The 12,075-nt window shown below is 34.0% G+C and overlaps 1 protein-coding gene across 2 annotated transcripts in view; it reads left to right on the forward strand.

The window, feature by feature from the left end:
• The window catches only part of STRN (striatin), a 107,150-nt gene that overhangs the window by 69,493 nt on the left and 25,582 nt on the right, over positions 1–12,075 (forward strand). For both annotated transcript variants that reach the window (XM_065890700.1, XM_065890701.1), the window contains 3 exons: positions 964–1,099; positions 4,858–4,968; positions 8,474–8,617. In XM_065890700.1, coding sequence (XP_065746772.1) covers positions 964–1,099; positions 4,858–4,968; positions 8,474–8,617 — 391 coding nt within the window. The remainder of the gene's footprint in view (positions 1–963; positions 1,100–4,857; positions 4,969–8,473; positions 8,618–12,075) is intronic.

A 12,075-nucleotide genomic window follows, 5' to 3' on the forward strand; every position in this document is an offset into this window, starting at 1 on the left:
AAACATAAGGCTCTTAGTAGCTGTTGGTTATGTTAAGTCTATTTTCTACAGGCATTTTCTTCAAAAAGCTACATATGTTCATTGTCCTTTCTTGTTCTTTGCCCTGTATTGGAGTTTGATTTTTCTTTGCATTACACTCTGGGTCATTTTCCTCCTCCCCATCTCCTTCTCTTTTCTCATGTTTGATCTCTTCACCTTATGATTCCAGAGATATTTCTAAATGTATAAAAATGAGACATAATGGCCCTTGTCAGATTTGCTATTAAATCTAGATTATGTCTCTAAAAGATCAATATTTGAAGAAAACTTTGAATATATAGACAATTATTAGAGGAAATTGATGCAAGGTTGGGACAGTAGAAATAATAATGGGCATTGTTCCCCCTGCCCCACAGAATACCTTCTCAATCTTGTGGCATGCATTTCTGAGTTTGTAGCTTTTGTGATTTTAGCTTTTGTAAGGGAATGATATACTAGAGTTAAAATTTATCATGGTTATATTCTGAAAAACTCTTGCAATGTTTTATGAAGTATTTCTTTCTTTGGTTAGATTAGAATATCTGCTCGCTGCACAGACTGCATCCAAGAAATGTAAGATTTGGTTGTGGTTCTCATAGTACAGTATGTCAGGGACATTTTTCCTCTATCTGTAATTTAAATGCATGTCTTATATTCCAGTGTTTTCAATATATGATTCCATTTGTTTATTTAAAACAAACAAGCCATCATTTAACAAAGTTTAAATCACTACTTTAAAATATATAATGTATATCTTTTTAAAATGACATCTGTGTTTTCTACTGAATTGGATAGGTATTACAATTATTTAACACAACAAAGATGCATTTTCTGAAGAAAATAATTGGGTTTTCTCATTCAGTGGTAAAAGGATATTGTCTTCTTTACTTAAATTAATCCCATAATATATCCTAATATTTTAATTCAGCATGTTTTTTTCATTAGATTGTTAGGAAAAAAGTATTGCCTGATAGCAGTGAAGATCGAGATACAAAAGAAGCTCTAAAGGAGTTTGACTTTTTGGTTACATCAGAAGAAGGAGACAATGAATCCAGAAGTGCAGGCGATGGAACAGACTGGGGTAAGGAAGCATACTGGATCCAACTAGAGATGTTATGTAGATGAACGAAACTAATATTTTACTAGGAGGGCAACATCTTGAAGAACATTTTAAATCTCTTGTAATGTTGAAATGTTGAACATTCTGTGGACTCTTTTCTATTGTCACCTTTTTTCCAGGGTATGTGTGTGTGTGCTTAAAGAAGGTTGTACAACTAGTTACCTCATCTTTTAACATAAGCAATACAGTATGAAAATAATTTGAATTCATATATAGAATGTTCTCTGTTTTCTACCTAGACAGTAGAACTTGCAAATATAGATTTTGTGGAAATTGAGTATGAGAATGTAGTAGAGGATTTTAGAGATCTCATCTCTGGCGTTTTCTGTGCAAAAAGAAGTATAAGTTAAAAAGTTGTAGTTATTCATTCATTTTAGTCAAGTTTCATCATTTTGTACAAGGCATAGAATTTTTTTGCACAAATGGTTCTAAACAAATTTAATATTTTAAACATCTAGTAAGAGTTCAAACAAGTATTTTAGGGAAAACTTCTACAGCACAGATCATTCTAGGCGTTTGGAAATGAATTGTCCTATCAGTAAGGTAGGATTGTGATAAATTCTTCAAAAGTGATCAGTTCTGTCAGGTGTGTGTATGTGTGTGTGTGTGAGAGAAGGAGAGAGACAGACAGAGAGAAGGCATGTAGATACTGAGAATGAGAAAATTTTCTTCTGAGGTTGAAGAATTCCAGGATTCCCTTGGCTTACAGTCTATGTACTTTAAAGACAGATAAGGTTAGGGAAACAGTAACTATCTTAATTTTTCCTTGAGGCTTTACCTTCAGGGACTCTGATAGCAATAATGCCACTTCTTTTCCTTTTTTTGTGGTAAATATTTGAAGAATTATTTGGGATAATTACTTAGTCATTGAAGAATATAATGGCTATTTAGTGACTGGCTTTTTCTTTTTCCCCAACAGAACAAAGTTTGGAAACCAGGGGAAGTTAAAGTAAAACGAATCTCTCTCCTGTCTTATTCCTTACTGAGCTTATGTATCAAGTTATTTAGATATTTTAGGCAACAATTCTTCCAATATAGTTAGATCCACCGTGCTACACTGAGGTCATTCTCTGAGGAGTCACACATCTGTATAAATGATAGTTGGCCTTTTCTTTGCCAGTCTTATTGCAAGGGTAATTGGGATTCATTTTTCTCCAAAGACAGCTGCATTGTCCCTTCATAACTTCCTTTGCTTTAAGGTGTGAGTCATGGCCCAGAGTATTATGTGATACAGGTCTGTAACCTGCTATGAATTTACTGGTGAAAATGAGTGACTGTTCCCACATCTGAGCTGTCTCACTCTTTAGTGTCTTGGACATTTCTGTTTATGAGTATGAGTGAATGGAATTTTTCAGTTGACTGAAGGTTTCTTTACCAGAAGTTTGGCCTTGTATGTGTTAAGGATTTTATAATTCAAATTCAAGTCATTTCACTTTTAATCAATTAACAAAACTAGATTGCAAATCCTGTTTAGTTGAATGGGCATTTAAATCACTTTAAGGGCTTCCTTTATCCGTTCCTCATACCCCTAAAAAAAGTTACTGTGCTTATGCTAAGAATCTCCTTAGTTTCTCACAAGCAAATAGATTTTACCACAGTTCTCCTGTGATCTTCCGTTACTGTTGTTATCAGTATGACACCTAGTTAAGAGTATGATATAGCTAAATTTTTACTTTAAAAAACTGAAGACATTCTAGGATGCAAGAGCCAACTCAGTTTAATTTATTATTAAGATGTGATTGATGAAAATTTAAAAATTGTTAGACTTTCTGAAAAACGTAGACTGTTTCTACTGTTGTTAGTAGAATATATTGGTAGTTAGATCTATAAAAATGTTTAGCCTATAAAAACTCAATAAAAATGTTGAGTTTATATTCAGAGACCCAATTATCTGTTTTTTAAACTGTGGATTGAAACTTGTTAAAAATAGACAGATTTCTGTTTATTCTGGTTCATTTTGGTTTATTCCAATCACTGAACAAATATTGATCACGTGCCTTCTATGTATCAAGTCTTCTAGGTGAAGATCCCTACCCCTGTGGTCCTACATTCTACTAACAGGATATAGCAGTAAAAGACAAACATGATAAATGACATAGTATGTCAGAATATGATAAATGCTATGGGAAATAGAAAACAGTAGAACAGAGTAAGTGGGATAGAGAGTGCTGGGGTCAGGGTCAGGTGGAGTGGGACAGGTTACAATATGAAATAGATTGGTCATGGTAAGGCCCATTGAGAGGGTAACATTTGAACAAAAGACAACATTGATGAGGGAGTTAGCCACATGGTATCCAGGGAAGGAGTGTTCAAGAAGAAGAAAACCAGAGCAAATGCCCTAAGATAGCCGTAGCCCTGGTATGCTTGAGGACTTCAAAGAAGCTAGAGTGGCTGGAGCAGAGTGATTCTGAGGGGAATGTAGTAAGAAATGATCAAATCAAGTGGAGCTATGTAGACCACTGGTGAGATGGGGAACCATGGGAAGGATTTGAGCTGGAAAGGTGACATGATCCAGCTTTTGTTTTAAAGCATCACTTTGGCTGCTGTGTTGAGAATAGACTACCCAGGGCAATCAGTGTTGGCCATAGACTTGGAGGGGAGAGTGGGAAAACATTTGCAGTAATTCTAGCAAGAGACAGAGGTTAGGGAAGTAGTGGATTTGCTGAGAAGTGGTCAGATTCTGGGTGTGTTTTAAAGGTAGAGAAAACGGTATTTCCTGAAATATTTAATGTGGGGTTTGGAAGAAAGGGAGATTTTTGGTCTGATCACATGGAAGTCTGGAATTGCCTTCAAATAAGATGGGGAACCCTGTAGATGGAACAGATTGGATGGGGAAGATTGAGAGTTTGGTTTTTGTATGTTTGGTTTGAGTTGTGACTTCCTAATAGAAATATAGAGTAAGCAATTGGGTATATGTATGAGTCTTGAATTCAAGTGAGTGTTCTAAGCTAACACTTATATAACATTATATGCATATAGTAAATTATATTATAGTAAGTATAAAATATATAACATATTTACTCTTTAAATTTTCTACTCCTGAAATAGTGAAAATTACTGATTGAATTTCTTTTTTACTAGAAGCTCAGTTTCCTGATTTAAATATTTTAAAATTAACAGGTCACTTAATTGTTTTAAATATTGAATGCTGGGTTGATTAATAAGTTTACAAAGTGCTATTTATAAAGCCTATAAAATAAAAATGATCATTTGCTGATAAACACATGCCAAAAATATACAATTTTTGAAATGAAAAGATAATTGAAGACTATTTTGTACAAATGCGTAATCTTCTTTCATTACATAACTTAATAAGAAATGGGTTTTTTGTGAGTCAATCCTAATGAAATTCAGAAAATTCAGAATCCTAATGAAATTCAGAGGGGTTCTTGAATATGGACTTTTGGGGCTTAATATACTATAAGTAGCTCAAATCTTGCAGAGTTTTTTTTTTTTCTATGTCTATTTCAAGAGAGATTTGATATTATTACCTAGGAAATTGAATTGATTACTTGTTTCTTGGATATTATATTTTATGTGACATGTATCTATCTAATGAATAAGTAATGACCTTAAAATTAGTGCTACTATGAAGAAAATGGTTGTTATGTCCATCCATTGACATAACAGTGAATTTACTATTCACTGTTCAATATTTTATTGAATATTGTTCAATATTTTATTGAAAAAGGCTGTTTCATTTGTTTCACTCTGTTTAGAAAAGGAAGACCAGTGTCTCATGCCTGAAGCTTGGAATGTGGACCAGGGAGTAATTACCAAACTCAAGGAACAATACAAAAAGGAGAGAAAGGGGAAAAAGGGGGTGAAGAGTAAGTGGAAAACATTGTATCTATAAATCGTACCTCTTTCATATCCCCCAATTTTTTTCTCCAATGTTTTCCTAAAACTACTTACTCTTTTTCTTTTCTGCTCCTGACCTCTTTCCTTTTCACTTGTTCTCAGGGGTTGAAATTAAACGGTTAGCTGTTTGATTATGAACTTTAAAAAAAAAGGCTGTGCGTATAATTATGGAATTATAATATATTCCAGTAATAAATCCAGAGTGTCATGAGTATGTGGAACTATGTTTTCACACATATTGATCATTTGATTTTTAAAATTAGATGTGCTTAATTACAGTAATGGTTTTTCACTGTTGACAATTTTAAATCTCGTTGAGTGTGACTGACACTCTGACAAGCCACCAAAATTATTATAATTTTAAGTCTTGGAGACAGAAAGAAAGTTAATTTCTACCCCTGAATATTCTATGTGTTCATAACACACAGTTCATTTGCTCTCATCACTATATTCTATACAGGGCACAGAGTCAGATACACAACTTTTTTTAAGTATTTATTTTTCTAATTAAAATTTTTGGCCAATTTCATTTGTAATATTACCAATTAGGTTTGTTTTTTTTTTTCAACAAAATGAGTGCCACATCAAAAATGGAAGTTAAAATGAAATTTCTAGCCCTATGAATCATATCTCTATAACTTATTCAAATTATTAATAAAGTTTAACAATAGATCTAGTTAAGTATTTAAAATAGAAATACAAAAGCTTTCAAACATCCCTGAAAACCATCTTAAACACCTTTTTAGGAGAGCAAGGCTGAACTATCTATCTCCTTGTGTTACCACTGTTATTGACAGTATGGACATGGGTCTCCCTTTTATGGCAATAGGAATTTCATCCTTTGGGATATTAAAGTAGTGTGAAGTAGGATTAAAATCCAACTTGAGTGAAGCATGTGTTTAAAATTGCAAAAGGCTGGAAGGATATGCCTTTTCTTTTTCTCTTTTTATAGTGATGCTAGGGATTATCAAAGACCAGTCATTCTTTTACAATCTAGTAGTTACTGATAAATACTAAATCATTATTTAAAATATCTTAGAATTTACAAGTATTTAGCTTTAATGGATAAAAAGTCAGTGGCCATTATTGACGTTAGTACTGTACCAACCATTATGTAACTGAGAGATAATGACATTTGATGCCTTCTCAATGTAAATTAAATCCAAGTGAGGAAGGTTTAATATTAAAACATAAGAACGTTTTATACTTTTTATTAAAAAATAAATGTAAATTGATACAGCCACTATGGAGAACAGTATGGAGGTTCCTTAAAAAACTAAAAATAGAACTACCATACAACCCAGCAATCCCACTACTGGGCATATACCCTGAGAAAACCATAATTCGAAATGAGTCATGTACCACAAAGTTCATTGCAGCTCCATGTACAATAGCCAGGACATGGAAGCAACCTAAGTGTGTCGATGAATGGATAAAGAAGATATGGCACATATATACAATGGACTATTACTCAGCCATAAAAATGAACGAAATTGAGTTATTTGTAGTGAAGTGGGTGGACCTAGAGTCTGTCATACAGAGTGAAGTAAGTCAGAAAGAGAAAAACAAATACCGTATGCTAACACATATTTATGGAATCTAAAAAAAAAAAAGGTCATGAAGAACCTAGGGGCAAGACGGGAATAAGATTCAGACCTACTAGAGAATGGACTTGAGGACACGGGGAGGGGGAAGGGTAAGCTAGGACAAAGTGAGAGAGTGGTAGTGCATATATGGACATATATACACTACCAAATGTAAAATAGATAGCTAGTGGGAAGCAGTCACATAGCACAGGGAGATCAGCTCGGTGCTTTGTGACCAGCTAGAAGGGAGGGTGGGAGGGAGGGAGACGCAAGAGGGAAGAGATGTGGGGACATATGTATATGTATAACTGATTCACTTTGTTATAAAGCAGAAACTAACACACCATTGTAAAGCAATTATACTCCAATAAAAATGTTATTAAAAAAGGACAAAATAAGCATTCTCAGAAGAACAAAAAAAAATACTGATAAAAATTTAATCTTAAACAATAGTGAGACATGGTTTGTTATGGCTTTTCAGAGCCATGATAAAAGCAGTTAAACTGAAATTTTAAGGAATATTTGTCATACACAAGAAATAAGGAGAATATTTTAATCGTCAGATTGACTTAAAGTTGATATATTTAAGCCATTATGCTACAATAATGAATGTCTTAAAATGTAAAAGATCTTTGAGTTGGAAAAGTATCCAGGACTTATGTAGAATCCATCTACTATTATATTTATTATTAGGTTCTTATCAAATATCAAGGCATCACTATAGTTGGAATTTAGCATTTAAGGTCTAAAACTGCACCATTTGACTGGAACAGTATTCCTGCTAATAGAAGCTATTGGGTTTCCTGGACCTGGGGATCTTGATCACTATTCAGGCATATGGCACGTAGCTTTTTAGTATGGTGAAGAAAAATGATTCTTTAGGAGGAGAAATTTTAATGTCTTTCACTGAAGAGAGAGGGACTGTAGACTGATGTTCAGCACATTTTGTTTATCATCATCAGTTCAGGTTATCTTGATAAAATGATAGTCTGGGAACGAGTGAAGACAAGATTAAAACAGAACTGGAAGACTTAAAATGAAAATAGAACTGAAGGAAAGCTTTGAATTGATATATGGAGCATTAATTTATAAACCACCATGGGTATTTTTAAAATTGAACTGTTACCCATTGGAAGAAGTTGAGTCTTTTTAATATGGTCTAGTAGAAATATTTCCAGTCAAATTGTGTTCTTCAATCATACTGTCTTAGAATATATTTCTAGGTAGTAGTTAAAATTGCTTAAAAATAGTTGTATTCTTTGCTGGTATAGGAAAAAAAACATAATGGACTATGGGTAAGATTTTCCCATTCTTAATTAAACTTACAACAGGAAAAACTACTGAAGATCTGTTTCAGCCTCTATCCTATATAAAACAATCAAAACAGGGATGTGGGAGAATGCAGCATCAAAGTACAGGTAAGTAATTGGCAGGGCGTGATACTTCACCTCAGATACCATAGCTTCAGGACGTAAGGCAATGAATGCAACTTAATATAAACAAACAAAAAAGAATGTGATTGTTTAATTCAACGTACGCAGTAGCTTCACAGTCTGTGGCATCTGTCTGCGTTTAGAGCGGTATACAAGGATTATAGAATGATATTATTTTTAATGGTCCAAATTGCACAAGAGCATTTTTCATGCAAGTAGTGATGTTATTCCATTAGCTTAATCTAAAAAATATATGTAAAACACAATTTTTTTCAAGAAATAATAAACTTTTAAAATAATTTGAAAACGTAGAAAATAATTACTTTTTAATATAATATAGTAGGGTAGTTTTAAAGGTGAATGTTGGCAGATGTAAGGTTTATGACTCCATTTTGATGCAGTTGGATAATTCTATTTCCTCTTTTTTGTTCTCTCCCTCCCTTTTTGGGGGCTAGGGCCCAATAGGTCAAAACTGCAAGATATGCTTGCTAATTTGAGAGATGTTGATGAACTTCCCTCATTGCAGCCATCTGTGGGTTCACCTTCCAGACCCAGCAGCTCCAGGCTTCCTGAACATGAAATAAATAGGGCAGATGAAGGCAAGTATTTTAGACACTAGAGCACAAAAAGCACTTGGATGTACTTATATAAATTATTAGAAAGGGCTCTCTAAGAGAAGAATTTTATTCTACAAATGTTTGAACTACGTAGTACTCCCCATATGTAGGCTTTCTTACATTCAAGGGGGTTTGATTCCAACTGTCATCTCTAAGATTTGAAAAAGATGTATAAACTTAAAAATCAACTCTAAATTATAGTTTAGAATATCCCCTAGTGCCACAGAAGCCATGTATTTGGTGTGTACACAGGTAGTTCTAATTATACCATTCCAACAATGAGAAAATACTTTAAATTATTATTACTATAAATAGTAAATGTTTACTTTGAGACTCACATAAATATTTTTAAATATTTAAGCAATTTATCATTTACAAATGAAAAAGTGAAAAAAGAAGGTCTAGTCACATTTTCTACTTTCTGTTTTTTCTTGTTCTCTTTCAGTCCTTGTCTATGTGCATATACTTTTTGCAGAGTTATAGTCACCATGTAGAATAATTCAATTTTATTTATTTGTATGAAATCATAAAAATAATCTTCATAATTGGAATTTTAAGATTATTCTATTTTAGACTTTATTCTTAACCATTCCCCCCTTTTAAAATAATTATATATGTGTGTGTGTGTGTGTGTGTGTGTATATATATATATATATATATATATATATATAATTTTATTTATGTATTTATTTTTGGCTGCATCGGGTCTTCGTTGCTGTGCACAGGCTTTCTCTAGTTCTGGCAAGCAGGGGCTACTCTTCACTGTGGTGTGCAGGCTTCTCATTGCGGTGGCTTCTCTTGTTGTGGAGCACGGGCTCCAGGCATACGGGCTCAGCAGTTGCAGCACGTGGGCTCAGCATTTGTGGCTCACGGGCTCCAGAGCGCAGGCTCGGTAGTTGTGGCGCACAGGCTTAATTGCTCCACGGCATGTGGGATCCTCCCGGACCAGGGCTCAAACCCATGTCCCACGCATTAGCAAGTGGATTCTTAACCACTGCGCCACCAGGGAAGTCCGCCCCTTTTGGATATTTAGGTTGTTCCCAGTTTTTTACAGTACAGTCTTATGGTATATAAATACAGTTTTCTGTCTTTTAAGTTCTGATGTATCTATTTATAAATGTATATGTGTAAATTGATTTTAAAATATATATATTTACATTAGCTGAAAGTCCAGAATGACATAAAAGTAATCTTAATGAATATACTTCAAATTTTATTTTTTAAAATTTCCTTGAATTTAAGTATTGTAATTATTTGCAGTGGATATGCCTCTTCACATTATTATTTAATGAACAAAACAACCTGGGAAAAAGCCACAGAAAAATCGTATGTTTTATTCTTTCTTGGCTTTAAATTCAGCTATGTTTTAGAGAGACATAAACTGACGGGACCTTGATGAATAGAGTTTCATGTTCCGAATACTTTTTCAGTGAACTGTTTGACCATACATGGTTAGTTATTTGTTAGAGTTAATTACAGTATACTGGGAATTCATTTTCCATACGTTAAATAATGAAAAACCACGTTACGCCTTTATATTCTAGGTGAACAATTTATTTGATGTAGACATGTGTCTTTTGAATTAAGATGTGAAGTCATAGGCCTCAATAGGTATGTTTGCTGTTCACTAGGATATTCATTCAGTTGACACTTATAGATGTGAGAATTTTAATCAATTTCATTTATTCTAAGGTCAGGTCTAGATAAGAAGAAAAGTTAGTTTTTCTCTTATTCTAATAACTCCAAAAGAGTTTTATCAGAGATTTCATTTTGCAGAATTCTAATAATAGAGGCAGAATACGTACTAAATGACACATGTACAAAAAAGGATGATATAAAGCAAAGAAAGTGCCCTTGATAGGAAAAAAAAATGTTAAGAATCTTAGAACTGAAGCATTGAATATCTAACTTATGATCTGTAAGATTGGTCCTAAGTCTTCCCCCTCAGTGCAGGATTTTCAGAAATAGAAAAGGCACTTAAGAAATATGTTGTAGCTTTCATTGCCTGTGACTGATGCTTCTTGGTCTCCAGTCCAGTTTCAGAAAAAGTTTCCGTAGCTTGTGTGTGCTGTATAAGTTTATTACTTTATTTTTATCATAATGATTCAGAAGGCAGTGCCACACTTAAGAGGCATAGTTAAATTATTTTGTAAAAGCTGATTAGAGCCAGTAATGTTTAGTTACCAGATAGAAATGTGACCTATAGTTGAAAGTTCTAAGGTCTCTTAGAGATCAATCAATGACAGTTATGCCCATTGGTGCTCTCTTTCTTTGGGCCTCAGGTCTGCTGGCTTAGCCACTGGTGTGTGTAGAAGCAGTTGTTGCCTTCCTTTGTTTTCAGGTTTTACTTGGCCATTCCTAGAACATTAGTTAAATTAGCCCACACAATGTGTATGGCCAAATCCCACAAATCTTAGTTTCTTTTTTGGGGGGAAGAGCCATTTTTATTTCGCACCTGAACAAAGTTATCTGGCAATATTAGACATGAAAGCAAAACAAACAAAAAATCACCTGGCTGAAGACCTAGCCTCATAGTCTCACATGAATCATTTGGTTGAAATTTTGGCATAAAAAGTGCTGTTCTAAATTAAATAATTCCCACTCTTTATTAGTAAATGTTTAGAGTTGTTTGAACCTGTCATAGGATATATGGTATGTTTGGGTAAAACCCATTTTTATTATTGCAGCTTTATCGCATGGTGATTTGAAAATGTCTTATTAATTTACACTCTACTTTGTTCTTATAAGGATTTTGAGTAGAGTTCCTGCCACTACTATTTATAAAAGCGCATAACTGTTCTTTCATTTCTTCAACAAATATTTATGGTTGAATCTAAAATTATATGATTGAATGTAAAACTGAAAAACACCTTGTAAATCTGTTTTCTGCATATACTGATTAATAAAATTGTTTCTTTCAAAAAAAAGTTAATTTACTTCTTTAGCAGCCAGTTTAAACTACTAAATTCATCTAATCAACTCATAAATGTTTGTCATCAGTAGAGTAACCACCTGTAGAAAACTATTTAGAGAGCTACTTCTGATGGCTTGTCAGAGTAATTTGTGTTCAAAATGGACACTTTTTTTTTAAAAGTGTTCAAATGGACACTTTTTTTTTTTTTTTTTTTGCGGTACGCGGGCCTCTCACTGCTGTGGCCTCTCCCGTTGCGGAGCACAGGCTCCGGACGCGCAGGCTCAGCGGCCATGGCTCACGGGCCCAGCCGCTCCGCGGCATGTGGGATCTTCCGGGACCGGGGCACGAACCCGTGTCCCCTGCATCGGTAGGCGGACTCTCAACCACTGCGCCACCAGGGAAGCCCTCAAATGGACACTTTTAAAAAACTTGTTTGAAATAAATCTTTTTAAATGAAATATAACATACCTACAGTAAACTGCTGAAGTCCTGAGGGTGCAGCTCAGTGAATGATCTCAGAGGGAAA

Source organism: Phocoena phocoena, chromosome 14 (genome assembly GCF_963924675.1).
Source record: "Phocoena phocoena chromosome 14, mPhoPho1.1, whole genome shotgun sequence".
Taxonomy (NCBI): domain Eukaryota; kingdom Metazoa; phylum Chordata; class Mammalia; order Artiodactyla; family Phocoenidae; genus Phocoena; species Phocoena phocoena.